The 27,781-nt window shown below is 58.7% G+C and overlaps 7 protein-coding genes across 7 annotated transcripts; 2 read left to right on the top strand and 5 right to left on the bottom strand.

The window, feature by feature from the left end:
* Positions 1-9,358: 9,358 nt before the first annotated feature.
* Positions 9,359-11,647, bottom strand: GLRG_07821 (uncharacterized protein; the record flags this gene model as incomplete). The annotated part of the gene is made up of 3 exons (XM_008098506.1): positions 9,359-11,004; positions 11,058-11,519; positions 11,605-11,647. The coding sequence occupies 3 exons, from the start codon at positions 11,645-11,647 to the stop codon at positions 9,359-9,361; spliced, it is 2,151 nt and encodes a 716-aa protein (XP_008096697.1).
* Positions 11,648-12,311: 664 nt separating this feature from the next.
* On the top strand, positions 12,312-14,371 carry GLRG_07820 (BTB/POZ domain-containing protein; the record flags this gene model as incomplete). The annotated part of the gene is made up of 3 exons (XM_008098505.1): positions 12,312-12,533; positions 12,597-12,675; positions 12,732-14,371. 3 exons carry the CDS (start codon positions 12,312-12,314, stop codon positions 14,369-14,371), a joined length of 1,941 nt encoding a protein of 646 aa, XP_008096696.1.
* A 514-nt stretch (positions 14,372-14,885) lies between these two features.
* Positions 14,886-16,034, bottom strand: GLRG_07819 (saicar synthetase; the record flags this gene model as incomplete). The annotated part of the gene is made up of 3 exons (XM_008098504.1): positions 14,886-15,463; positions 15,559-15,718; positions 15,846-16,034. The coding sequence occupies 3 exons, from the start codon at positions 16,032-16,034 to the stop codon at positions 14,886-14,888; spliced, it is 927 nt and encodes a 308-aa protein (XP_008096695.1).
* An 804-nt stretch (positions 16,035-16,838) lies between these two features.
* Positions 16,839-18,413, bottom strand: GLRG_07818 (eukaryotic aspartyl protease; the record flags this gene model as incomplete). The annotated part of the gene is made up of 2 exons (XM_008098503.1): positions 16,839-17,735; positions 17,802-18,413. The coding sequence occupies 2 exons, from the start codon at positions 18,411-18,413 to the stop codon at positions 16,839-16,841; spliced, it is 1,509 nt and encodes a 502-aa protein (XP_008096694.1).
* Positions 18,414-19,790: 1,377 nt separating this feature from the next.
* On the bottom strand, positions 19,791-20,321 carry GLRG_07817 (uncharacterized protein; the record flags this gene model as incomplete). Its single annotated transcript, XM_008098502.1, has 1 exon — positions 19,791-20,321. The coding sequence occupies one exon, from the start codon at positions 20,319-20,321 to the stop codon at positions 19,791-19,793; it is 531 nt and encodes a 176-aa protein (XP_008096693.1).
* Positions 20,322-21,478: 1,157 nt separating this feature from the next.
* On the top strand, positions 21,479-24,199 carry GLRG_07816 (G-patch domain-containing protein; the record flags this gene model as incomplete). Its single annotated transcript, XM_008098501.1, has 3 exons — positions 21,479-22,032; positions 22,099-22,484; positions 22,551-24,199. 3 exons carry the CDS (start codon positions 21,479-21,481, stop codon positions 24,197-24,199), a joined length of 2,589 nt encoding a protein of 862 aa, XP_008096692.1.
* Positions 24,200-24,668: 469 nt separating this feature from the next.
* Positions 24,669-26,933, bottom strand: GLRG_07815 (choline/ethanolamine kinase; the record flags this gene model as incomplete). Its single annotated transcript, XM_008098500.1, has 2 exons — positions 24,669-25,472; positions 25,551-26,933. 2 exons carry the CDS (start codon positions 26,931-26,933, stop codon positions 24,669-24,671), a joined length of 2,187 nt encoding a protein of 728 aa, XP_008096691.1.
* Positions 26,934-27,781: the final 848 nt, after the last annotated feature.

Here is a 27,781-nt window from a genome sequence, read left to right as displayed (position 1 = left end):
GAGAGAGAGGTGCCGTTGCTGGGGTGCTTGGCCAGCAATTAGCAAGTGCATGCGCTTGCGCCGGTCAACTGCAACCGGTACGTCGACCGGTGTGCCCGTCGTCGACTTCGCGGCTTCTCTGCCGGTGTGCCTATGCCGTATGCCGTGGTCTACAGTGCTGCAATGTGACCCAGAGTGAGAAGCGGCTGTAGTCTGTAGATAGACAGCCAGATGCACAATGACTGCTGGGAAGCCTGCAGTGCGACGCAAGACCACCGAAAGCGCCCTCTTCCCCGGCGAGGTGGTGGTCATCATCCATCACGTCTAGTCTATCCATTCCATCCCGCTGAACGCACAAGCTCGGAGGGGAGGCAGAGCAGAGGGGACGGAGAGAGAGAGGCAGGGAGCACGCTGCGAACTTGGCCCATCGCCGCTTTCTCTCTCTCTTCCAAGGATCCCTCTTGAAATCACAATTTTCCCATCCGTATCTGCACAGCTGGTTTTGCTTCTTTTTTTCCCTGCTGTTTACTGATCCTGTCCCGCCGCATTGGCCGGCACTAGAGAAGCAGCACCAAGGGGTGGACGACCAGGGGGGGGGAGGATGGGCTCCTCCCGAGCTTATGAGAGAATTCGTCCCATTACTTGCTGAGTTATAGGTGTTCCAGGACCAACCAAAGATGGACCAAGAGGCGCCTCTCTACTGCCAACCATATCACGACGGCAAAGACGTGTGAGCTGCTGCTCAGACCTGGGGGAGAATCGGCCAGGGCGGATGGATTGTCCATATGCCTTGCGTGCCGGCTTCCCTGCGCGGGCCAAACCCGCCTCGAGTTGCATTTCCCAGCCCACGCAGCTCCGACAAACATGCGAAACCGGCATTGCAAAGAGCCTTGCATACCCATCCCTATAGTGCGACTCGACTACTGCGGGCCTGCGGGGAAACGCCGTACGATAAATCCAAAGAGAGTTGGCAGGCTGATGACTCGCGGGTTATAAAACAATGAAAATAAAAAGCCACATGGCCACGAAAAGGGTAGCCCCCGGCTGAGATCACCGAGACCAAGGGCTTAATACACGATAGTAAGGATGCCTGTTTGCGGATATCTACTCAAAAGGGAATATATACCCACCTCGTACCCAGCCCTGTTGGCGTAGTAGGGCTCAGAGAGACCGAGGGAGACGGACTCTCGCGAAATGAGCTTTTCCCGCTTTCGCACGACGCCTTCCAACCCCCCCGGCCCCTGGTGCCCTATATCAAGCTCTCTATTAAGGGCTCGAGATGGCGCCAGTGCTTCGGCTTGCTTGTCGATAGCTCCGAGGGAACATTACAAAATACGGATAGCCTGTGACAGTATCTGGGATGAAGGGGGGGGGGGGGGTGTTGTTCCGGCTGGGGCGGACGGACATCTTTCATCAATACATATCGATATTGCAACTTCGTGGCCATCAACGGCTCACTGCTCTCCACGGTCTTGCCGCCGCACATGTGACGCCCGCCCCTCGGGACTACTGCTGCGACTCGAGAATCAATGTCGGAGGAATAAGAAGGGAACCTGCAGCTTACCACCGCACGGGGGGCTCCCATACATTCAATATTGCAAGAGGGACGGGGGAGGGGGAGGATGGATGTACCGGGAAGACAAGGCAAGGCACGGTTGAGCAGCGGGCCAGTACCGAGCCGTCGGGTGAGTTCCGGTTATTTGCTAGAGGTTCTTCTGCCTAAGAAAAGACTGACTCTGCTGCTTAAGAAAGCACATCTTCGAGCTTGCTTCGAGGCGCGCGATTCGGCACCACTTCTCGAACTATGCCCAAACCGACAACTGCATCGTGGGCAAGGATCGCATCCTCCTTCTCGTCCATCTCCTTCTCGTCCATCTCCTTCTCGTCCATCTCCTTCTCGTCCGTCTCCTTCTCGTCCTTCTCCTTCTCGTCCTTCTCCTTCTCGTCCTTCTCCTTCTCGTCCTTCTCCTTCTCGTCCTTCTCCTTCTCGTCCTTCTCCTCCCCCCGTTCGCCCCCTCCCCCCCCCTGGACCTTTTCCCCCTCAAAAGCGCGCTCTTCCCACCCATTGGTGCCGTCTTTCCATCGGTGTGCGTGACGTTACGTTATGCGGTATGATGTACAATGTACATACTGGAGAGTCCGTCCCCCCTTCCCCTTCCGTGGCCCACCGATCACCGTCCTTGATAATTGCCTTTGACGTCGTTCATCGTGGCGAGGCTCCGTTGGTACCGAGCCACTGGGGCCCTACATCCTGTCAAACTGGGAACAAGGCACCTTTGGGTTTGTTGGATAAAAACTGGAGCCGGTATACACACACAATACCGCCATGTCAGAGTCCGACACTCGACGGCGGGCAGAAACCCCAGACTGAGAGGAGGCCTTCCGCGCAAACTCTCGGCGTGCCGCCTTTGGTGGAGCTACCCTGCCCATATCAGAAGGATTGACCTCGGTGGGCGCGTAAACTACACTAAACAACATCAGCCCACAGTTCCCTCGCCGCCGGGACTCGGACGAAGAAAAGGGGGGGGAGGAGGCAAATCCCCAGCACAGCAGAGATGCACACGTCCCCTTTCGCGCGCGTCGGCGTCTCCCAGACGATACGTACATGATGGTGTAGATTCCACTGCCTGTCAGTACCGCCCGTCACAGGCAGTTCGTCGAGAGAGACCAAGGATGCTGTACATACGCTAGATGGCACGCCAAGTTGATGACACAAAACGGCACGAAGCCGAGTCGAGCTTAACCTCGATTCGGTGTCCACTCTTTTGCCCCCTCCCCACACCTCCTTATTCATCCTCTCAAGGTATAGCACGGTGAGGCTGTGCTTGGAATACGTATCGAGAACCGTGGGACTGGGGGGGGACGTGAGGGGCGCGACTAGGGAGTCCGCGATTCAGAGGATCATTTCCAGGGATCTTGCAAATCGCAGCGTCCACCACGATCCCCCCCCCCCCAACCCCGAAAGCAGCTCGCGTGCTTCTCGGACAAGAGAGAAAGAGAGATGGTGTAGTCCGGGGGAGGAGTGTGACGAGAGTGTTCTGCGGATGGAAACTTACGAGATGGTCATGAGAAAGAAGACTGGCTGCCTGCCTCCAGCATACCAACAGGCGGACCCCAAGAGTTTGGAGTCTGCTCATCCGCGTCCACCGCAACTTGTTGTCATACCCAATCCACCCAGGGCCCCCCCGAAGGGAAGCGAAGCGGGTAGGGGGTGGTAGGAGGTGGGTGATAGGTGGTAAGGGGGATGGGATACAGGATGGATGGCCGGAAGTTTCCAGGAAACTCACCCGCTTGCCCGTGGGCGGGAACAAGTGACGATCAGCATCCTTGGAGCCCTTTCATACAAGATTCATTCCAGCAAGTAGATGAGCTTCGTCCGTCGAGCCTGGGGTGGGACGATGCCTTCTGACATCAGCTCTCCGCCGCCTCCCAAGTCTTTCAGAGAAATCTCGGCCCGTCTAGCTCGCCCATGTTCCTCACCCCCCGTATGATGAGGGCAATAAGTTCTCGGTTCGCTTGAGCGGGAAGGACATATACCTCGAGATCATCCGTACATCATACGCTCCATTCACCGGCATCCACTCGACGTGCAGCCGTTCCGACTGGCGACGCTCTCTGTCCTTCACCTCTCAGTGGCCAGTTCCCCCTCCCCCCTTTTCCTCCCCCTTGGCTACCGGTGTGATTGACAAGATTCCCACCAGCCGGAGGAGTCTGTAGAGCGTCCAACTCGGCAGGATTGCCCTCTTACAGGTGGTTCGCGCCACCTGACACGACCAAGATCCCTGGCACCATCATGCTCGCAGTTGGGGGAAAGGGGGGGGAGGGGTTGGTTACTGAAGCATACGTAAGGGAAGGGAACCACATATGCCGTACCAAAGATCACTGGATGATCATCGACGCATATATATCTATGGGTGGTGTGTCGGGAAAAGACCACCACGTCAGCGACCACCACGTCCATGTTCCTTTACCCCCTCTCCTCTTTCCTGCAGGCCGTATCCATAATTGCGTACTGTAACACATCCACGGGGGACGGCGGAGGCCACCCGTATCGTGACTCCTTTTTTTCCCTGACAGTAGCTTAAGCATTGGTAGACTCCACTGGTTTGCTGCAGGACGAGACTTTAGGAGGTAGTTCCGGGGGCAAAACCACCCAGAGCGAGACACGCCTTGATGCCGAGTAGGGCAAGGAGATGAGAGGGCGAAGGGGGGCGTAGGTGGATGGATACTCGGAAAGAGGCTCGCGATATGCAGCAGCAACGGAGAGGTGGTGATCCACCACGATGGTCGCAGGCGCGGGAGCCGGACGGGAACTTTCCTTCCCACGCATCCCGTCTTATCGCTGGGTGCCGGCATGCCTGGAGGGCCTTCTGTGCCATCGGAGAACAGGGACTGGCCAGACTGCGATCTCGCAAATCTGCGCCGCTTGGACAGGGTCTGTCTGTCGCCTCTTCCTTTGGCCGATCAACAAGTTCCAGCCAAAAGTCCCACAGCCGGTCCCGGCTTCCGCTGGATAAGCTAGCCGGTGGGTGTTTAAACAGGTCTCTGAGCAAAAGGCAAAGCAGCGTCTCGTAACCGCTGGCTTTGGGGGAGGGGGACTAGCTAAGATTCGGAAAGCCACTTGGAAAAGTTGTCAAGAGAGAGACAGAGACAGAGAGAGAGAGAGAGAGAGCGAAAGAGAGATCGGCCTGGGAAAGAAAGCCCATCTATCCGTCAAGATACAACACTAGCGGCCCTTACATACCTCAGTTACCGCACCCGCAGGCGCCACAAGTCGAGCCGTCTCGACTTTGGCCCCCCCATTCGGGTCCAGAACCTCTAGTGCCATGGCAACGTTTACAGGGCTGGCGATGCAGGGAGCATCTAGAAGGAGGTGGAGGTCAATGGAAGCGAGGCTACTCCTGGGTGTGATGACATCTACATACGTCCCAATAGTCAGCAGCCACGCGGCAACCAGCCGAAGCGGGAAGCGTTGCCTGCTCAGAGGAAACCGAACAGATATCTGCATGCCAGCCATCGAGACGGGTGGGCAGATATGCCGTCCGTGAAGTGTTCCAGGCTCCAATGCCCGCTGGTCCCCTCCCACCCCCCCGTTCTCCTCTCCAATCTCCTTGTGCCTGTGTAGGCGGGGGGGATGGGCAAGAAGCGCGGTCGAGGCCCGGAAGCCGTAAGGCGTCCCCCCCCCGGAAATTAACCTGCCTTCCCGGCGCCGAGGCAAAAGCAGCAAGTAAGAAAAGATGACTACATTTCATCATTCACCCTGCACGTCGGCGGGATGGCGGTGATCCTACTCGGCCGTCCGTCCCAAGTCTATAACTGGTCGACGTCCGAATGCCCCCCCCTACCTCCTCAGCGCGACTGTGCTGTGATGTGCTGTGCCGCAAACGCGCCTTGCATTAGCAAACATTTGAAAGATCGACCCGGAAAGGGATCATACCATACGGTGCTCCGAGCTCTCGACAAGCGATCTCGTGGCTTGCGGACGCTGCTGGACTGACCTGCTGCCGCCCCCCTTGACGGCGTTCCCCTACGCCCTGCACCACGGTTGTTGTCAGTTCATCCTCTCTGTCTCTCTCTCTCTCTCTCTCTCTCTCTCTCTTTTGGGCTGTGCGTTCGTTCAACCCCTCCCCGGCCGCTTGGACGTAGGAGCTAATGTCGGCGGTCGATCTGGACCTCCAACCTTGTTTTAGGACGTGTGCCGAATACCCTTGTCGGACAGGCGAGACGAAAGAAAGAAGTATAATAGAATAAAAAGAAAAAAAGCAAGAAAAAAGCCGAGTGGTGTAATATGTGGCCCGTTCAGATATTATCGTGGTGGTCGCATATGGGGGGGGGGGGGGGATGTTGAAAGGTCTCGAGGGCAAAAAAAAGCAATATTTGTTTCCCGCTGTTGCTCTCTCTCCCCCACGCCCGGCCACCCACCCACCCGGCTGCATATTGAAGCTTGACAAACCACGAGAGACCAAACGTATTGGCGATCCCGCGACGCGGACGTCACTTCTGTTCTCGGTAGGATCTCCCCGAGGGAAAAGAAATTTCTTTCCCCTCGCCGGAGAGACAAGTAGTGTCGCGACTGGCGGCAGGGGGGGGGGGCACCCCCTCGGGGTGGTTGATGGGTGGTCGGTTTAATTGGTGAAGAGAGAGAGAGAGAGAGAGAGAGAGAGAGAGAGAGAGAGAAGAGAGAGAGAGAATCTACGCAGACTATACGCTTTACTCTGTCAAGTCGCTCGGTGGGAGGGCGCATCACCCGTAGAGAGAAAGAGAGAGAGAGAAAGGCCTTTGGCCTCTGTCGGACTTTGCTTCATGGACGGTTTGGTGGAATGGCCAATCTCGACGACTTCGCATGTGGTGTTTTGTTTTTTCTCCCCCCCCTCGCGCATGTCTGTCTCACCGGGGGAGGGGCCACGAAAACGAGAGACAGAAACGCTCGCTCGCTCCCTTGTGTGCTCTAGGCCGCGTGTCGACATTCTTCTAGCTGCCGTTATGGCTGGCGTTCGAAGCTCACAAGTGTCCGGCTAGAAGCCAGTTCTGTCGCCGCCCTTGAGACAATGCGTTTTGGTGAGAGAGAGAGAGGGAGAGAGCTTGCCCGTTCTTCGCATGGCCCTCACACCCCCCTTACGTTCAACGTGCTGGATATGATTCAGATCCGACGAGCCTTGCGTTTCCCCTCCTCCGTCCCTCTCGATGGCGGCGGTTCGGTACGGGAACACGCCAGTGTCATGGCGGCGACGGAAGAAATGTCGTTGAGCCGCCCCCCTCTTTGAGCCTCGTCGCTTCCCCCCTCCCTCTCCCTGAGACAAACCGTCGTTAGTCTATACGACTAGTGCGTAAGACACAGCAAGATAAGCGCCATCTTCCTACTCCGTGCACAATCTGACTTTCTGGGGTCCAAAGAGACTTCATTTGGTCTAGATCTCACCCATCTCCCCCCCTTCATCACAATCATGATGTGATAAATCTGACTTCCCCCTTCGAGGCGTTCTGCCGTATTGGGAAAGCAAGGCAGTGTGTAACCGCATGTCTGGCCTCCAATTGCCCCAGGCTATGTCTCCTTTCCGCAGGGGCACTAGTCCGACTCGGACAACCACTTCGTTAGCCTCTCCTCGCATGTCTCGAGACGCTAGCGACACATGTCAGCGAAGACAAAAAGCGAACCATCGGCACGCCGAGTCTCTCTCTCTCTCTGCCTCAGGCGGCCTGGCCTCCGTTGACCCGGGGGTGGGGAGGCGGAGGCGACGGAAACCCGGTCCCCTTTTCTTTTTTCTTCATCGAGCCTCTTTTTTTTGAACCGCAAAGGAAAAAGAAAGAAAAAACGAAAAGCTGCATCTCTCTCCCATGGGAAACATCTCCGTGCCCAAGGCCCTCCCATGCTTCCCGGGCTGATCACATGCGAGAGGATCGCGAGGGTCCCCGGCAAGGTCGCTGCGCTGCTAAGGGGAGAGAGTGAGCGAGGGAGAATCGGGGGCGGATTGTTGCTGAGCCAGGTAAGTAAGCGAGGTACGGGAAAAGCAAACATATCGAAAGAGCGCCAATCCCGAATCGAATTAGGCCCAACATACACGAGAGCCGACGGAATCGACCGTGTGCTCGGCCGGTAAGCAGGTTCGCTCTCAGACCCCGGATGTCACACCGGCGCTCACCATGTTAGCTTCCCCCCCACGAGAACGAGGGAGGGGGGCGGGCGGGCGCTCCCCAGAGAGAGAGAGAGAGAGAGTCAAAAGGAAGCATGCATCAGATTGGAATGAAAGACGAGCGCACAGCCAGCGTTGAGCTGTCAACGCGGGAAGTAGATGATGGTGTATGTCGATCCAAAGCAAGCTAGCAGGCCTCTCTCCGCGGCCCACCGTCCCGTCTGTCAAAAAGGACGGAACTAATGAACCAGACGCCCGCAACCAGGTACGTTCGTCGTTGATCGTATGATACTCGGCTTAGCCATTGACGATCACCAACCAAACCATACCATTGTCCAAACTCTTCTGCACCCTCTTTCTCTCTCAAATATCATGTACCGGTAGTTCCCCCAGCCCGATCTGCCTCACCGCGCGCTAGGTAGGTGATGCGCGCGAGGGGGGGTCGTGTTAAGTAGCTTTCGTGTACCCGTGGTGTTCTTTTTGCTTTTGGATATAGGATGTGCATGTCATACCGGTAGCCCATTCGGCACTTCAAACAGCCAGGGCCCCCTTCCCCTTTGACGCGTGTCGATCCTTAAAGGTCCTCTTGCAAAGTCACGAGGTATGAGATCATGGTTTGACCAAGATACGATGGCGTGGGATGTATGTTTAACGCGGCGCCATGCAGAAAAGGGGAGGGAGGGGGGGGGGGGGGGGGGTCGTATCGAGGGACGATCCTGCTTACTAGAAGCTTACAACGACAACCAGAAAAGCAAATGTGCGTATTTTGTTCTAAATGTTTCGTTGCTCTACAAGGCCCGTTGTAATGTCTTGGGCCACAACAGAGTGCTGTCAGAACCGAGGAGACAACATGGCGTGGGGTCCTCTCGTGGCCATCTGGAATGTGATGGCGCCAGCGAAATCTATGTCTCGTGTCGCATAGCCGTTTCCTAGGCCCTTTGGCCAATGAGACAACCCCCTTACCACCCCCGGAATGTCTTGGACCTCTTGACATATACGTAGTATATGCTTTTGAGGGCGGCATCGTGCTTCGTACGCGGTGGGAAACGACTGCATGTCTCGGACATGATCTGTGTGTATATCGCCGCATAGAGTAAGTAACTCGTGAGCGGGACTGAGGCGTACAGAGATATCGTATTGCATGCCGTTCCACAGGCAGGTCTGCAAGATCGAGCAGGCGGGGGAGGGGGTGGCATCATATCATACACAGAGATGAGTGAGGCAAACGGCAGCACAACAAGAAGATGCTCAAAGAGGTGGATATTTGTCTCTCGTCCGTAATGATAAAACTACACCTGGAAACCGTGATGCAACTTGTACAAAGTAGTCCGTCCACAAAACAATCAATATACCCAACGCCGGTTAGACAACTTCTGCAATGTTGAAAATGACACCCCAGCCGAGTCCTGCAACACCATTCCGTCCCAATCCAACACCTTCTGGAAATCATCTTCATAAAGTGTGTGCAACTCGAGAGTCCCGTCGGATCATCACCGGGACCCAGGGTTGTTGTGAATCAACCACCCACAATTACCTCCATCCGAGTCGCCTTCAACTTTTTGTTTTTTAGGCGGTGCCGCCGGAACAAAGGAGAGGGGATGATAGCGAGAGGTTATGGCAACAACAAACATAAAGGAAAGAAAGAAAAAGAACAGAACAACACCCTATGAATGACTCTTGTGCATGCATGCTTTGGTATCTTCGCCACCCAAACGCTCGTGTTTATGCCGACAGAAAAAGAAATCATCTTAGACTCTGGCCATGGGCTTGCGTCGCACCAGGAACGGACTGGGCATCTCGTCCCGCTCGGGATCCCACACCGCGACCGGCTCGCCGCCACTGGCCCGACGCTCCGCCATGCGGTCCTTGAACGCCCTCTTGGGGCTGAGGTTCTCGCCGCCAGACATGACGGCGGAGAGCGGACGGCCGCCCGCCCGCGCCTGCTGGAGCTCGACGAGCGTTCTGCCCTTGATGTTGTTCTTGGCCGCAAGCTTGCCAAGGGGCTCTTGATCCTTCTTGGTGGAGTTCTTGCGGGAAAGACCGCCGGGCGACTCGCTGCCGCCGCTCGTGCTAGTCAAGTTGGCCGCCGAAGGAATCTTAGTCAATCGGCGGTGGGGCGACTGGTTCCGCTCGCGGAGACCACGGCCCAAGTCGGGGTTGGAAGCCATGCTGGGCAGAGTAGGCAGCGTCTTGTTCTGGTTCGGGCCGGTCGCCGAGAACTGAGGCTTGACCCGAGCTACCACCGGGACCGACTTCTGAGAGGACAGGACCGGGCGATCCTTGGAGGTGAAGGGGTTCTGCCTCGACTTGATGTTGCGAGTCGGCGAGGGGACAATGTCCTCGTCGTCCGAGTCGATGCTGATGTTATCGCGGAGGTCCCACATGGGATCGCTCGACGCGCCCGTGTCCTCAGAGAAGATGTTTCCGCTGTTAAGGTTCGGTACTCTGGTGGCGGCGGTGCGTCGAGGAGACAGCGATAGAGAAGCAATGTTGATGGGCGAAGGAGACGCCATCTCGATGTCCATGGGAGTGCCCATGCCGCCGACGAACATGGTCTGGGCTCGACCAAAGGGCGTGCGAGTGACCTTCTTGTTCGTGAGGGGACTGTCGGTAGAGACGTCGGTGAGGTCAGTCGAGGTCGAGAGCTCTTCATCGCCGCTGCCGTTGCCGACTGACGACCGCGGGTACTCGGACTTTGTCAGGGAGCTGCCAAGGTCTTGTGACTGAGCGGATTCCACGGCCCTCTTTTGCAGCTCCGCCTCGACGCGAGCCTGCACCTCACTCTCGAACCTCTTACGAAGGGCCTCGATTTCCGTGTTGATTTGTCGGTCGATCTCGAGACGGGCCTTGACCTCCCATTCCCTCCTTAACGAACTGTCGACTTCTTGTCGGACAGAGGCCTTGTCGGCCTCGAAGGCGGCCATCTTGTCCTCAAGCTCCTTGGTGCGACGCGCCAGAGACTCCTCCTTGGTCTTGACAACCTTGTTGAGCTCGACAACCTCCCTCTCCTTTCGCATCAGCCGGACGACGGGAAGGTTCAGGAGCTGGGCGGTGTCTGGGCGGTGGTCGGGGTTGACTCTCAGGCAGTCCTTGATGGTGCCCATCAGCTCGCTCGAATAGCAACTGGGCAGAGGCGACACCTTGCCCTCCTTGATTTTCTGGACGAGCTGGAAGTGCGACTTGGCGTTGAAGGGCGGCTCGCGAGCGCAGAGCTCATAGATGATGCATCCCAGAGACCAGATGTCGGACTTGAGGGTGTATTTCTCGGCGGCGCAGATCTCGGGCGACATGTAAAAGGGCGTGCCGACGTAGGTGGAGGCGAAGTCGTGAGACTGGATCATCTTGGACAGGCCAAAGTCGCCAAGCTTGACCGAGTTGTCTTCGCCCAGGAAGACTGACTTGTTATTAGCAAAACACGACGTCGGCTGGCGGGGCGGCGAAACGTACCATTTTCGGGCTTGAGGTCGCGATGCAGGATGGTCATGGTGCCGGGTGGCGGCTTGGGCTTGGAAGCGGTACTGAAGAGGCCGAGCACGTTGCTGCCGACCTCGGGGGGGTCGATGCCGTAGTGGCATCGGTAGAGGGCAGTAACCAGCTGCGAGAAGATGCTCCACACGAATGACTCTTGGGCGCGCTGGCCCTTGACCGCGAGATCTCTGATGACGCGACCCAGGTCGCCGTTGCCGCAGTACTCCATGTAGAGGTGGAGGTCCTGTGATGATTTGAGGTGCTCGCGGTGGTAGTAGCCGACGATGTTCTGATGGCGGAGGGTAGACAGGATCTGGAACTCGGCGTGGAGCTGCTCGCGCTCCTTTTGCGACATCTTGAGGTAGCTGATTTCCTTGCGGCACATGACGAGGCCGTCGACCCTTCTCCGAACCTTGCGGATCACTCCAAAGGATCCATGGCCTGTTTGATTGCATGCGTCAGTCGGGAATTTTCTGGAACGGATCGCATCACGGGGTTGAAAAGCTTGTGAATGGGGTGTGCATACCAATCTTCTCCAGCACCTCGTACTTATCCGCTTCTAAAGTCATGTTGGACTCAAAGCGCAATGAACTTGATTAGAGGGAATCTTTCTTTGTATCCATAGAAGTTGAAGGGTATTTGAGGCGGCGTTGTGAACCTGCTGTTGTTAGTATCGAAGCTTGTTGGTGGTGGTTGACTGGGAAAGTGCACAGCAAGTCGAAGCTGGTGAACGAAGGCTGGTTGCTGGTTGCACGGGCACTAACAGGATGGAGCTTCAGGTAAACAAGGGGGTGGATGCCATGGCAACGGCACTAGTGCCGGATCTGAGATATTCCTTTCCTGTGTCACTGTGACCCACTATCCCGGCCAGATCGGGACAGCTCTTATCGATAAGGATATCGAGGGGTTAATAAGTGGGGCGCCCGATGATGATGATGCAAAATGGGAAGGAGAGACCCGTCCTGTCACCTACCTAGCTGCCTAGGTGCTAGGTTCCTAGAAGGCAGGTCTCACGTGGTCCGTGCGGAGGCGGCGACTCGTTAGAACATGGAGATATCGGACTTGACGTGACCAGCGAATCAACCTAGTTCTCCTCCTTGATTGTGTGCGAATCTGGAGGCAATTTTCTGGGATATATCCTCTTCGTTGGTGCGTTTTCCCTCCTTGGTTTCGTTCTGCTGGGATATTGGCCGTAGGCATTGCTGGACTGTTCTTCCAGGTAACGCCTTCACAATGGTGCTTCGGAAAGACGAACTCGAAATACAGCTCAAAAACGAGAAAGAATTGATCAAAAATGGCGTCCTGAGAGAGGACAACCCCTTGGACCAATCGGTCGAGTTCGAGGCCTTCTTGCTGGCCTGCAGAAGGGGTGACTTGAAAACGTGTCAAGAACTCATCTCGGCGGGCGTGAACATCAACGGCAAGGACCGCTTCGACTACACCCCTCTGATTATTGTGAGTGCCACCCGGTGAGGAGGACATGGGCTGGCATGTTACTAATTGGGCGCCGCTGTCAAGGCAAGCCTCTGTGGTCACTTGGAGCTCGTAAAGCTGCTCCTGGATTCGGGCGAGTACCACCCCATGCTTCAATACGAGCGTCGCTGACGGGGGGATCCGGAATAGGTGCTCTGGCTGAGAGAAACACATTCCAAGGAGAGCGGTGCATATACAACGCCCTCAATGACAAGATACGGAATCTTCTCCTAGAGTACGACTACTCCAAATCCACGGACCCCTTGCAACCCTGGGCGGGACACATCACCAGCCTCCTCACAAAGCACGTCCCCAAGACGACCGACATTAGCATGATCGCGGCAGCGCAGTCCTTTGACCTGCACAAGTTCCTGCTGGCCGCACGGACGCCCTACTTTCGGAAGAAGTTGGCCGACGCCCCCGACACCACGACCTGGAGGCTGCCGCCCACCCTCCCGCTCGAGTCCTTCCAGGTCGCCCTGCGCTACCTCTACCTCGGCGAGGTCCCGAGGGACGTGCTCAACGCCCAGAGCACCGTGACAGAGGAGGAGGTCCTCACCGGCATCGACAAGCTGAGCAAGCACCTCGAGATCGACCAGCTCTGGGAGGCCATCCTCGCCGGCAACGACCGCCGGCTCGCGCGCCAGCGGTACGAGGACGAGGTGAAGCGCGCGCAGGGCCAGGTCGAGCGGTTCTACCGCGAAAAGGTCCTGGGTCACAAGATGGTCGTCGAGACGAAGCGGTTAGCCGACGTCAAGTGGCGGCACGACAACTCCATCTTCGCCGACTGCCTCCTATGCGCGCACGAGCCCGAGGGCGACGAGACGGACGACGACGCGGACGACGCGGACGACGTCGTCCACCTCAACGGCATCCCCCTCGGCCCCGCCGCCAACGGCGACAAGCCGAAGCGGAGGCCCAGGAAGTCGGTGGTGTACCCCGTGCACAAGGCGATGCTAATCCGTAGCCCGTACTTCGAGACCATGTTCTCCAGCGAGTTCAAGGAGGCGCAGGACTCGGAGCACCTCCACGTCGTCAGCTTGGACTGCGCGCCGGACGTCCTCGAGATCGTCCTCACCTTCCTCTACACCGAAAAGGTCGACTGCCCGCTGGACCTCGCCCTGGACCTGCTGTACACGGCCGACATCCTCTTCCTCGACAAGCTCAAGACCAAGGCGGCGCAAGCCATCAGCACCCTGGGCAGCGGTAACGCCAACGTGTGGGCGGACCGCACCCACGCCCCGGCAGACAAGGAGGGGGCAGGCCAGCCAGAGATGGAGCCCGTCAACATCTACGACGTGATCCACGCCGCCTGGGATCTGAGGGTGCAGCGTCTCGAGGAATTCGCCGCGCGGTACCTCGCCGACCGGCTGGAGGACTACATCGACGAGCCCGAGTTCGCCGAGCTCATCAAGGAGAGCGCCGAGAGGATCAGGGACCGCCAGGAGACGGACACGATCGAGCTGCTGGACGACATCCGGTACTATCTGGGCGAGCGCTTCCGCCTGCGCTTCGAGGACGCCAACCTGGACGAGATGATGGACGAGGAGGGCGAGATCGACGCCGCCGTTGCCGAGACTCTCGCCGCGCAGAGCGAGCGGCAGGTGGACGAAAAGGGCGAACCCGTTGCTGCTGCTGCCAACCCTCGGGAAGAGGCACCCGCCGTACCTTCTGCGGAGGACGGTGGGCAGGGTGACGGGGGCGTCAAGACGCTGGGCGGGGAGGTGGCCGAGGATGAGTTCGCGTCGGACGCGATCAACTACCAGATCCTGCTCGGAAAGATCGACACGGTGCTGGACCGCTTGAAACTGGACGCGTAGACGGTGTGCTAGATGCCCCTTGAGCTAGAAAAGACCACCGCCCAATGTTGGCGGGACTTATATTACAGTTCGCATGACGCAGGGCCGCTTTCAGCCTTGGGCCAGGGTTCGACTCCGTGTTCATCAGATGATACGTATGCGGGCGCCCCAAAAGCTATGTAAGAGGTATCCGAGTTTCGAACCCGGAAACAAGCGCTACAGTAAGGGCGAATTGGGTTGTCTGCAAGGAGTTCGCCCGGAACAACGAGGTCAGATATATAACAGTGGATTGGCTATGCTCAGATCCGTTCCTTGGTCTCAGCCATGGAATCAGCAACGCGAGCCCCTCGTACAGATGGCCACCAATACTAACAAACAATTGATGGTAATCTCGTCCAATTTTTTTTTTTTTCAATTTTGATTTTTATTTTCATTCTTCCGTCGCAAGGCGAGCAGCCAGCACCAAACCTGGCAGAGCCAAAAAAAAAAAAAACACCGTTCCTGAATCGCACGCTTCTACCCTCCCTAATCACTCTCACGGCTGCGCGACGACGTCGTCGAAGCTCTTGCCCACGAGCTTGAGGAACACGTCCTTGTACTTGTCGGCCGTGGCGCGGCACACGTCCTCGGGCAGCTCGACGCCCTCCTTGCCCTTGAGCCCGTGCTCAATGAGCCAGTTGCGGATGAACTGCTTGTCGAAGCTCTCCTGGTCGCGGCCGACGGCGTAGCCCTCGGCGGGCCAGTAGCGGCTGCTGTCGGGCGTCAGCACCTCGTCGACGAGCACGACGTCGCCCGTGGCCGGGTCGACGCCGAACTCGAACTTGGTGTCGGCGAGGATGATGCCGCGCTCGCGCGCGTAGTCGCGGGCCGCCGAGTACAGCGCCAGGGCGAGCTCCTCGACGCGCTTTGCGAGGGCCGCGTCGCCGACGATGCGCGCCGCCTCGTCCGGGTGGATGTTCTCGTCGTGCTCGCCCTGCTCGGCCTTGGTGCTGGGCGTGTACAGCGGCGTCTCGAAGGCCTGCGACTGCTGCATGCCCTCGGGCACCCGGATGCCGTGCACGGTGCCCTTGGCCTTGTACTCGCTCCAGGCGGAGCCGGTGATGTAGCCGCGGACTGGCCGGGGGAGGGTTGTCAGCCGAGGGGGGTTCCGTTGATAGATATAGGGGAAGGGTTGGGGTTGGGGGCGAGGGAGAGATGGCGATACTTACCGATGGCTTCCAGGGGGATGACCTTGAGCCGACGGACCTGCATGGAGCGGTTCTTGATGAGAGCGGCGTCGGCGGCGGGCAGGCCGGCCGGGGGGTCCAGAGTGAGGAAGTGGGTCTTGAGGCCGGGGACGCGGTCCGAGAGGACCTTGAACCAGTGGGCCTACGGTTCCCGGTACGGGCATTGCATTAGCACAAGAGTAGAATGAAATGAAAAAGGTCTAGAGAGAGAGATGGACCGGCGTTGCGTTTGAAGTACGGTGCTACCCGAGGGGGAGGTTTCCACTTACGGAAGCGTGGGTGAGGATGGCGCCCTTGTCGGGGATGCCGTTCTTCATGACGACGTCAAAGGCCGAGACGCGGTCGGAGGCGACGAAGAGGAGGGTCTTGTCGTCGACCTCGAAGACGTCGCGGACCTTGCCCTGGCCGATCTTCTTGAGGCCGGTGAGGTCAACGGAGGTGACGCTGGCGGCGGCCATTGTGGTTGTGCGTGTGTGTGTGTGTGTGTGAGTGTTGTGTGAGTGTGAGTACGGATATGAGTATGAGTGTGAGTGAGAGAGTGAGTGAAGTGGAGGGGTAAAGTCAACTGGTCTGTGTTTTTTTTCTTTTTCTTTTTCCTCTTTGGAGGGGTTCCGATGGAGGGGCAGACAGGGTTTCCAAAGTGAGAGTTTGGGAGAAGCTCGAAGGAAGAAGTGGCCCAAGACGGCGCTTGGAACAAATAAGTTCAATTGCAAAAGGGACAACACCCAATGGTATCTCTGGTGAATGATTCGAGAGCAAGGGTGAATCAATGGGAAGCCGAGTTCGGGGTGGAAAATGTGAATGCGAAAAGCCGCAAACTGGTTTGGCAACACGGGTGAAGAGCGCATAACGAAAATAAAAAATCAAATAAAAAAAACTTTCGGAAGGCTTCCGATGGATGCGGCCACTCCACCGGGTGCACGTCAACCAACCGGGCTCTTATCAACTCTACCACAACGACACGCGCACCGCCAACTCGGGACGACGATCTGCATCACGACTCGACCGGGGGAATATGTCATGGTCACAGCGGGACGAGGTCTACAGTCACATCAAACATACTAATGGCGAAAAAAAAAAAGGCTATTAGGATTATGTATTGCGTCTTTTCCTTTTGGCAGCAGTGTCTGGACAAGAAGATGCTTCCCCCCAAAACTCCGTTGGCAATGCGAATAAAAAACCCACTGGCAGAAACCAACGTCTCTGAAAGCGTGCCAAGTACCTATCCCAATGCAAGCCAAGGTAACGAAAAGTCATGGCGCTCAAACCGCCAGAAGCACCGCGCCCGCCACGGCGAACACAGACACGAAGGACGTGACGGAAAACCCGTCTGGCCCCCAGGACGTCGCGACGCCTCCTCGCGGCGCCGCGTTCGCGGACTCGCTCGCCGTCGGCGCCGCAGACTCGCCCGCGCCTGCCGTCGTCGTCGTCATGACCGGCGGCGACGTGGCAGCAGCGCCCCCGTCCGCCGTCCGCGCCGGGCCCGTGGTCGTCGGCAGCGCCGTCTCGTTGGCGCGGAGCTCGATGACGTAGGACCGGCTCGCGTTGAGTTTCGCCTCGGCGATGCCGACCTGCAGGTTGGCCTCGTCGTACACGACGTACGCGCTCCGCAGGAACGTGTCCCCGAGGAGGGCGAACCCGTCGCCCTCGACGCCAAAGGTCGCGCTGCTCTGGATCCCGAACAGGCACGCCCGGTCGAACGGCACGGGGCCGCCCCTGACGACGCCGCCGCCGAGGGTGTCGAGCACCATCTCCTCGAGCGGCACGCGGACCCGGACGCCCCCGCCGCCGGCGAACTCGAACTCGATGGCGTGGCCCTCGCCCTTGGGCCCCCTCCACGCGCAGTCGAGGACGCCGTACCCCCTGTCGAGGACGCCGTACTTGGCCCAGATGTCCTTGGCCAGCCGGTCAGGGAGCAGGCACACGGTCGCCCCGGAGTCGAGCACGGTCGAGGCGTTGAACGAGCCCCCCGCCGCCGCCATCTCCACCGCCTTTTGGCCGGGCGCCTCGATCGCGACGCCCGTCATGGACACGCTGTAGCTGGTGAACTTATCCGTGTGGTAGTCATTGACGAGCGGGAGCGTCGTGAGCTTGCCAATGTACTTTTCCGTGTCGACGCCCCCGAAAAGCACCATCCCCTCGGCCGAAGACAGGTCGTTCTGGAAGGGGTTTTACGGGTTAGCGAAGGGACGAGGATAAGAGAGGAGACGGGCTGTTGTCCGTACCAGCCAGATGCTGTAGGCTTTCCGGCCTATTTGGCCTTGCTTGACCATATTGTCGAGGATCGTGGGGTATCCGCGGTCCGACGTCGTGCCCTCGGTGAGTCCGAGGCCCAAGAGACCCGCGGCCCTGGTCGTCTGGACGGCCAGCCCCAGCTGCTGGTCCTTGATGGTTTTGCCGCCGAAGCTCACGACGTCCTGGATGTAGTCCCCCCGGATACGCTTGCCGTCGAGGTAGGCGACGTCAAAGTCGTTGGCCCTGACGAGCTTGAAGGTGGAGCTCATGCTCGAGTTGAAGGTCTCGGTGCACCCCGTCCCGTACTGGCGCTGCAGGGAACCGCTCGAGCACAGGTCGGCCTGGCTGTCGAGGATCCACGTGTCGCTGCTGCCCGTATCGATCTGCAGCATGGCCTTCTGGCCCGGCGTGCCGACCTGGACCGTCGAGTAGTACCCGGCGCCGGTGATGTTGTTGATGGCCGTGAGGTTGAGGGTGTCGCGGCGCGTCATCTGCACTAGGTCGGGCGGGAACTGGATTCGGTGGAAGCTGGCCGAGACAACCTTTTGCGAGGCGCCCTCGTGCGTCACGGCCAAGAGGGCTAAAACCCTGGATAGCCTCATCCTAGGTTAGGCAACTAGGTAGGCAGACAGCAGCCGATCGATGCCTCTCTCTCTTTCGTGGTTGTTCTGGCCGGCCAGTCCCTGTACCCTGTTGCTGCCCCGTCCCCCCCAGAGGAAGCTCACGATGCGAAGACTCGGGAACACGCGGGTGCGAGACCTCTCTGGCTCTGGTAACGATTACTATATAATTTGCAGCAGTACATGAACCGCGGAAACTCGACAACAACGACGACGAGGAAGAAGAAGGACGAAGAAAGCGAGAGCCTACTCCCGCCCAGAAACGAATGTTGGGACCGCACTTCCTTTTCTGCCCTCACAGGACAGGCCTCCGGGAGAGCTCGCAACCATCTCAGCCGGAAGTATGGGTCAGCGTACGTCGTCCCGTCTCGGGGATTAAATTTGGACCGTTGAAGCTAGCCTGCAGGAAATGGCTACTCCGCATGGGAGAGTGTGTCACCTCTTTGCTGAGACTGAGGACAAAACTTCCATCACGTCCAGCACGCGCCAGGCGAGCGGCGATGATCTACCAATGTCTCTCTTCGCTCATCTACGGATGCTGAGCCGGGGGCGGGGCACTCGGTGCCGTTCCAAGCAAAGGGAACACAAGGCATTTCGAATCTTGGCTCACTAAATTCATGTGGCGTTGCTTGTGTTTGTTTACCGGGAGTGATGGGTGAGTTGATAGGGGAAGGAGAGGAGAGAGAAGAAGAAGAATGGAGGTTTTGGGGGAACGAAGGGGCAAACAGTTTGTCCACAATGGAGGTGGCTTTTCTCGGCGCTGCCAAGAGTTGCTCAGCATGTACAGGTGTATATAAACATGCGAGACTTCCAATGCCTCGCGCCGGATCGACCACAGGTAGGCGTTGCTTGCATTCTCAACGCGGCGTGCCGGTGACACGGCGGGAATATTTGGATGCAGGCCTGGCAGCAAAGCAATCTTCGCGCGGAACCTAGCGTATGCGATGGAATGCCACGGGGATGCCGGGCTTGGCTTCCGGCCACTCAGATCGGGCCTGCTCCATCCCGACCGACGCTGGAAAGCGCCGCACGACTTGGACGCGCAACCGAGACTTGACCAGGCCAAACAGCATTCGCAGCATGCCCCCCCGCCCCTCTTCTCTTCTCGAGTCAAGGAGCTTCCTAAACACCGGAACCCGGCATGCGCTCAATTTCTCTACATTCCGCCGATGGCACCGCTCGTAAACAAGTCGTCACTGGTAGCCTGCCAAAGGGTGTATTCGGATATTGGCTGAAGTCGGCAATGCTGGGGGCGGTCTCTCTTGGGTATGATGCATGGTTGAAGGTTGGTTGTTGACAAGCAAAGGAGTGGATGACGGAACCATTTGGATTTTCCGTTTCTAAACGAGAGGCGCGGAATCATGGAATCATGGCTGCATCTGGTCCCCCGGCCTCTTTCTCCGCGTCGGACACCTTCTGCCCCGCGATGCCGTCTCGGTTCGCCCTCCACACGCCCTCTTCGCCGTGGAACTCCTCCCGCTTCCACACCTCGACCTTGGCCTTGCACTCCTCCAGGGCCTCCTCGCCCGCCCTCCAGGCCGCCTGCCTGTGCGGCGACGACACGGCGATCAGGATGCTCTCCTCGCCGATGGGCACGGTGCCGAGGCGGTGGACCATGGCGGCACCCTTGAGGCCGTGCCTCTCGAGGACGCCCTTGGCGATGGACAGCATGGTGCGCAGGGCCAGAGGGGTGTAGGCGCTGTACTGCAGCTCCTTGACGGGCTTGTCGCCGAAGCTGTCGCGCGTGGTGCCGGAGAAGAGGACGATGGCCCCGGCCTGGGGCGAGCGGACTCGGTTCATGACGGATGCGGCGTCGAGGACGTCGTAGGTGAGGGCGACGTAGCAGGAGCCCTCCGAGGCCTCCCACGGCCCTCGATCTTGCGATTCCATTGCGTGGGTTGACCTGGATGTTGGCTTCCTTCGGCTATGGTTTCGGGCTATACGGGATGGAATAATAGACGATGCTGAGGTTAGGTAGGTAGGTTGGTAGGTAGGTGTGTCTTCCTTCCCCGTGAACAGTGACTTGACGATTCCGTCACCTGGTTCGACCGACAATGGAAGGTCCGCTGCTGCCCGCTAAGAGCGGAACTGCGGGGTTTGACGTCTTTTCTTGATGGGAGGCGACGGAACGCGTTTCTGACAGGTATAACGATGACAAACTCTTGTTTACCGTTGAAATATGCTTTACCAAGTAGTGTAGGTACCTAAACCAGTTAACTCATCATCAAACTGTCCCGGCTACCTTGACTTCACCCAGCTGGTCGTTACTAAGTCCATCCCTTCCTCCACTGGCTGGCCTCTATTACATAGAGGTGCTCAGAGCGATATGTACTTTGTGCCCAGATATGGCAGAGAGGTACATACACCTACAATCCTTAGGTAATGCAGCCACCAGCCATGTGTTATCGAGAACCCTGTCCGAGACCCCGCATGACTAAGCCACACAGACAGATAAGGTAAGGTAAGGCTGTACGGATACGGATATGTGCAATGTGCGTGCATATCCGTACAGTCCACAGGGCGGACGGCATGAGGTTTGACCTTCGGCCAGCCCAGCAAACATTAATTAGATCCGTCGTATCGTATCGTCCCTTCTTCAACCTCTCCCCTCCGACACACCGAGGCGGCTCGGCATTCCTGTTCCGCCAATAAATTCACCGCCAAGTTGAAGCAACAAAAGAAAAAAAAAGAAAAAAAAGGCACACGGTCTGGCTGCTTGCCTCGGATCCAAGGGGGCTCAGCGCCGCGTGCCGCCTTGACTCGACTCGACTCGCCTCGTTTCTTCTTCCTTTTGTTTCCCGCCGAAACCGCCCAAAAAAAAACTCTATAGAGACGGTCGCATTTCACTCGAAATTCGTGTACCTACCCGCATTGCAACATCACCCCGCCTTCCTGCGACCTGCAATCATGTACGAGGGCACCCATCGTTCGACTGAGAGGGGACCTTACGATCGGCAAAGATCCCCTCTGCGAGATCATAACCACCACCACAACGACGGCCATCGGACGCGGCAGGGTAAAGAGACTAAGCTGAGCCTGCGGGGGACATGACCATCTGCAGAACGTCTGGCTGGTTTGAGCTTCCGCTAACTTCCCCACGGGACGACGAGACGCATCTAGGTCTCCCCCCAGAAACAACCTCGAGCTGTCCTACGACGACGACAACTACGCCGCCGAGGACGCCCGCCACCGCGACCCCGATCCATCTCGGGATCGCCACTGGGACCGTGACACCGCAGAGTACCGCGCCAGAGACTACGACCGCTACTATCATGGACCGACGTCCGAGGCCTACCAGTCACGTCCTGGATCGAGAGATCAAGGCGGTCCTGGGCATGACCATGTGGATCGCCGTCATGAAGACCCTTCGCTACTTGACCCACATGACGGCCACGACCGCGGACCACGTCGTCACGATCGAGGTGGCCGGGGCTACCCTCGCTCTCACTACGACAATGGCCCTCGCCGCCATGATGCCCGATATGGTTCTGACGAGGATTTTCGTCATCTTTCCACCTCTCCAGGTGGCAGCCCAGGTCGTTATCCTCGTCGCGATCGTTCTGCATCGCCTCTTCGACAAGCTGGTGCTCCCAGTGATACTGTGATCCTCGAGGGCCTACCTTCCGGCCTGTCTTTGGACGACGTCAGAGAATGCCTTCTCGGACAGGCTTATCTTTCCCGATATCCAGCCGTCGACATTCGTCTTCCTTCTGGACGAGGTAAGCACTTCCCGCCCGAAATCCCCTCCGCAGCCGCTTATGACCCTCCCTCCCATCACAGGCCAACGCCGTGCTTTCGTCCAGTTCGACAGCGTCGAAAACGCCATCGACTTCGTCAAAGACAACTACCCCAAGCTGGTGCTTGACTTTGCTGGTTTGGTCGACGGCGACGCCGATGGAATGACCTCCATCTACATCCATTACGCCAGGAACCGCGACGACGCCGAGCGGGACAGTCGTGCCGGCCTAGCACCCAACTGGAACTGTCCCACGTGCGACTTTTCAAATTACGCATCGAGAAACCGCTGCAAAAACTGCGGTGGCCCGCCTACAGGTATGCTGTCTGCGCCTTGGTCATTGCACGCATGCTTGCTGGGGAAACTTGTGCTAACCTTGGTAGATCCATCGCAATACCGGCATTTGCTGACTGGCGAAAGCGATGCGGCCGACACCCCGTCGCAGATCCTGGTCTTCTTCCCCTTGGCACCGTCGGTCAACGAGGATGTCTTCTCAGCGGGCGCCGCGAAGCTTCAACTAGTGCAGAGGCCCGCAGCCTCGAAGGGCTCTGGCGACCAGCCAAAGCTCAAGTCTACTGCGCCTACCGGTGACGCATCTGGATATGGTGCCAGGCCAGGCTCGCTGCATCGCACCTTCCTGATGCGAGACCAGGATACGAACGAGTCCTTCAACTTTGGCTTCGCCGAATTCTGGACCGTCGAGGATGCTTTGGCAGCGATGAAAAAGTTCAACATGATGCGCGAATTCACCATTGCCTCGGAACCCGTGACGGTCTCCACCATCCATCTCGGCGTCTTTGTGCCAGAACTCCGCGAGGTCACTCGTGCCATTGAGCGCGTCTCGTTCAACCCCTTGTTCAATCCGACCCTCCGCGTCAAGTACTGGGAGCCGCACGTGTACCCCAGCGAAAGAGTCATCACCGAGGCCCCTCCCGGCGGCACCGCTGCCGATGGAAACAAGACTGATGCGAATGAAGAGTCCAAGAAAAACAAGAAACGCAAGGCGGATGGAAGCCTGGCCTCCTCATCAACCAAGAAGTCTGTCCCGATGGCTGGCCAAATAGCGTTCTGGCAGAGGCGGCATGACGAAATCCACGAGGGCAAGCGGCCTGCGGACGCTGCCGCCGAGAACGACAACGGCGCCGACCCGCGACGGTCCGAAGAGCGCGCGCCTGTCAAGATCTCGCTGTCCGGTTCAAACGCGATTTCAACCGGCCCGATCAAAATCTCGCTGACGGGAGCGAGCCTGTCAAAGTCCCCGGCACTGACGCCCACGCCACCTAGCGAGGCTGCGCTGGAATCCGGAGGCCCGACATCCGTGCCCGCAGCGACGGCCGACAGCGGAACCCCAGATCCGACATCGACGGCGGAGGCAGCGGTGTCGTACGTCGACCGCGAGAAGATCTGCTGCCTGATCTGCATGATGAAATACAAGACCTTGGACGACCTCAACACGCATGAGAAATCGAGGAACCACAAGAACGCCATGGCGGACGACGACAAGGTCAAGGCCGCCAAGCCGCGCCTGGCTGCCCGAGACAAGAGGATGGCGGCGAAGCAGGCGGACGAGCAGCCCAAGGGGGGCGAGGAATCGGGACCCCAGTACCGAGACCGGGCCAAGGAGCGCAGGGAGGTCTTTAACCAGCCGGCGAAGCCCAAGGTCCCGCCGCATAGCGGCAAGCCCTCAGCAGCAGGAGCAGGAGCAGGAGCAGGAGCAACAGCCACCAAGAAGAAGGCGACGACGGCGGCGGCGGCGGCAGCGGCCGCCCCGCCGCCACCGCCGCAGTCCAAGGGCGCGGGTATGCTGGCCAAGATGGGCTGGAGCGCGGGCCAGGGCCTCGGCGCCAAGGGCGACGGGCGCACCGAGGTGATCGCGACGCACGCGTACCAGGAGGGCGTTGGACTCGGCGCCGAGGGCGGCAACCTGGGCGACGCGGCGGAGCTTGCGCAGCGCAAGACGACCAACAGCTACGCCGAGTACGTCAACACGGTGCAGGACAGGGCCAGGGAGCGGTACAACAAGCTGGGCTGAGTGGGTGGGGTGGGTGGTGGTAAAAGAACGTTGTCGGGAGATGGGGTAGACTTTCTCTTTTTTCCCCTATCACGACTTCTTTTCTATCAAAGCACATGGCAGGCAGGCTGGCAGAGAGCGAATGCCCAATGGCCAAGTGATGCAAGGCAGAAAAATATTGTTGCACCTCGCAACGCCGTGTGGCGGCGATAATGCACAATAAGATGCCCCATTTTTTTTCTTTTTGCAAACACCAACACCAACAACGAAAATAGAATAAAATGAAATATCCGGCTTTGCTTTGCTGTGCTGTGCTATGCTGTGCTATGCTGTGTAATGTGCTTCCAAACATTGTAACTGCATTGGAACTACGTGAACAAATAGTCCGTCCCCCCGCCCCCCATCTCAACCGGATGTTCAAGGTCACACAAGGGTTGGGCACGTTAACCAACTTTGCTTGCTTGCTTGCTTGCCTGCTTGCCACCCCCCTTCAGAAATCCACAATCTTGAGCCGGCTCTGCACGTCCTCGGGGAGCTCCTCCTTGCGTACGAGGCCCATGATGACGCAGTCGCCGAGGAAGAAGAATGCGCGGTCCTGGGCGTAGCTCAGGTAGTCGTACTCGTCGCCCTCATCCTCGGCGTCTGCGGCCGCCTGCACCTCGGCCTTCGCCTCCGGGTCGCCGGCGGCGGCGGCGGCCTCGCTCTTGGCCTGCTTCTCCTGCTGCTCAATCTCCTCCGGGGACTCGAACCCGGGCACCTTGGCCTGGATGATGCCCCAGGCGACCCACTGAGCGCTGTTGATACCGCGCCACAGACGCGTCTCCTCGTACAGTTCCTTGACCTCGGCCTCGATCGCCTCCTCGGCGCGGCGCTCCTCCTCCTTCCAGTGGTTCGGCGGCACGCGGGCGTCGAGCATGAACTCGACGATGGAGCTCGAGGAGCTGGTCGGCAGGAGGGCCGGGGTGGTGCTGCCGACGGGGACGTCGGCGGCGGCGAGGCGCGGGGTGGAGGCGCCACCGTGGGAGAACTGCGGGCGGTGCTCGACGTAGGCCTTGAGGAAGCGGCGCTGCTCCTGGATGGTCGGGTAGCGGACCGTGTTGCAGCGGAAGGGCAGCGTCTCGTGATGGTAGTCGTAGGCCCACTCGGTGAAGTGGTTGGCGAACTCCAGGCCGGGGACGTTGGCGGCCGCGTACTCGAAGTCGATGACGACAAGCTGCTTGTGCTCGTTGGCGGGCTGCAGCAGGGGCGACTTCTCGTCGTCGGGGCGCATGCGCAGGATGTTGCCGTATTGGGTCTGGAGGGAAGTCAGTCACTTCTGTTGTACATTTCAGGCGAGGATGGGGAAGGACATGGGGGTTGTTGCTGGACTTACGTCGTTGTGGGCAAAGACGAGACGCTCGCGGACCTCCTGGGGGCCCTTGTAGGCGTTGATGACTAGCTCGCGGTACTTGTCGTACAGTTCCTTGAACTGCTGCCACTCGACGCCGCAGACGTAGCCGGAGCCTCGGAACACGCTGTTGCCCCTCCGGACACTCTCGTCGAGGGCCAGGATCTTCTTCTCGACGTTGCGCAGCCAGGTGTCCCAGTTCTTCAACACGGCGGGGCCCTCGTCCTTCTCCCGGTCCAAGACGTCGATTCCCACGTGCAGCTCGCGCATGCGCTTGGCGATCTGCTTGGAGGTCTCGGGCTCGCGCAAGTCGCTGGGGGTGAGGGTGATGGAGTTGAAGTATTCCTCGAAGCGGCCGTTGGTGAAGCACCCGAGGAGCCTGGGGCCGATCTTCTTGCGCGCTAGTCTCCGGAGCACGGTGAGCTCGTTCTCGCGGTCGATGAGGTGCTCGAGGCCGTAGATGCGCAGAAGGAGCTTCGGCGGGGGTTTCTTGCCCGTCACCTTCTCGTCGAGGTCTTCGGGGGGGGACAAGACGTAAACGGCGTTGGTCAGGGCTCCGCTGAGGCGCTGCACAATGACGCTGTTGCCGCTGTCCAAAGGGACCCTTCTCCACCCCTTGATCTTGAGTGTGTGGGTCAGGCGCACGATCTCGTTCTTGAACGTGGCCCAGGCCTTTTCCTTGTCGTCTGCCTTGTGGCCGAGGGTCAAGTCATCGGTGCTCTTGCCGCCGCCGCTGTAGCTGAGAGTCTTTGAGTTGTCGAGGACAGCATCGCACGTGGGCACGACGACGTCGTCGCCAACGTAGTCTGTGTCAGAGCTCGCCGTTCTGTGAAGCAAGCTGCGCGACTGCGATTTCCTGAGACGGGCAGAAGGGCGCCTGCCAACCTTGGGGGCCATCTGAGGAACCGAGTTGATGCCCATGGAGGCCATGCTTTCCTCGATGATTCTCTGCAGCCTGTCGAACGAAACGTCGCTCGAGTCGGAATCGATCGAGTCGGAGCGAGAACGAGGCATCGCCGGCTCCGCTGCCGCTGCAGTGGCCGCGGGTTCGGGGACCGGTGACAGCTCCTTCTTAGGCTTGGATTGGGGCGATCGGCGACGAGATGAAGTCTTGGTCTTGCGAGAGGCCTTCTTTTTGCGCTCGTGCTCCAACCAGTCATGGAGCTGAGCGAGCAGCTTCTGGCTCTCGTAGTAGTGCTTCTGGCCATGGCGATGATGGTGGTGCTGCTGGGCGATGGCGGGGGCAGGACCTCCTGCAGGTGAAGAATCGTCGGCGGAGGATGGAGGTTGCGATGGCTCCAGGACCGGGGAGGATCGAGATGACGAGGAGGTGGTGAGACCCATACGGCCGGTCAGTCTCTTGGCCATGTTGGCGGCGTAATGCCTCTTGTGATGAGCCTGATGCTCAGCAGATGGTGGGTTCGGCGGCGGCGGGGCGATGTCAGCCTCTGGCTCGGCGATTTGGACGACTGCAACAGGGTTAGCAAAGGCATGAAGTTTCCCAGGTTTTGTAAGCCCAGCGACGATACCGGTCCATCAAGGGGCGCCCGTGACATGTTGGGTTGCAAGATTGCGCGAGGCGTCACTGAGCGACCCAGGGCAAGAAGCATACGTGGGCGAGTGGCCACGGCGGCTCGACTGCTGGCATGCGATGGCTTCTTCCAGTTTCCGAAAAATAAGGGCTTCACACCACACCGCTTGATGGGTGAGCGGGGCCTGCAGACTTCAGGTTACGATGGCGGAGCTCAAGGCGAGGACTGACCTTTCCCAGGGGCGGTGGCCGAGGATGGCTTGTCGTTATCGTCGTCGACCTTCATGGCTGATCGCAGAGGTTGGCCGTTGAGCTGGGGCGACGAGGACGACATGACAGCGAGGCGTTGGGGGGGGACTCGAACGACGTGCGCGGTATACGAGCGGGGCGAGATGCGCAGTGGTAATATTTTGGTGAAAACAGCAGACAAAACGGCGATGTCTTGAGGAGACCGAGAGTGGTCTTGGGTGAAGAATCAGGCGTGTTCCTCGTTGCGATGAGGTAAGAGAAGTGGCAGGTTGTGGTAGCGTAGCGACACGGAGGGGGGCACGATAGAAAGAAAGTCTTATCGGGCGCAAAGCCAGGACACTGACACTGACTGAGGGGTTATCGTACAGGTATATCGTGGGTACTTTGTACCAGGTACATGGTAGATCCGGACTTCTTGTGAGGGGTGGGGTAGGTG

Source organism: Colletotrichum graminicola, assembly GCF_000149035.1.
Source record: "Colletotrichum graminicola M1.001 genomic scaffold supercont1.34, whole genome shotgun sequence".
NCBI lineage: Eukaryota > Fungi > Ascomycota > Sordariomycetes > Glomerellales > Glomerellaceae > Colletotrichum > Colletotrichum graminicola.
Note: the sequence above shows the minus strand (reverse complement) of the source record. Positions and strands in the feature narration are given on the sequence as shown.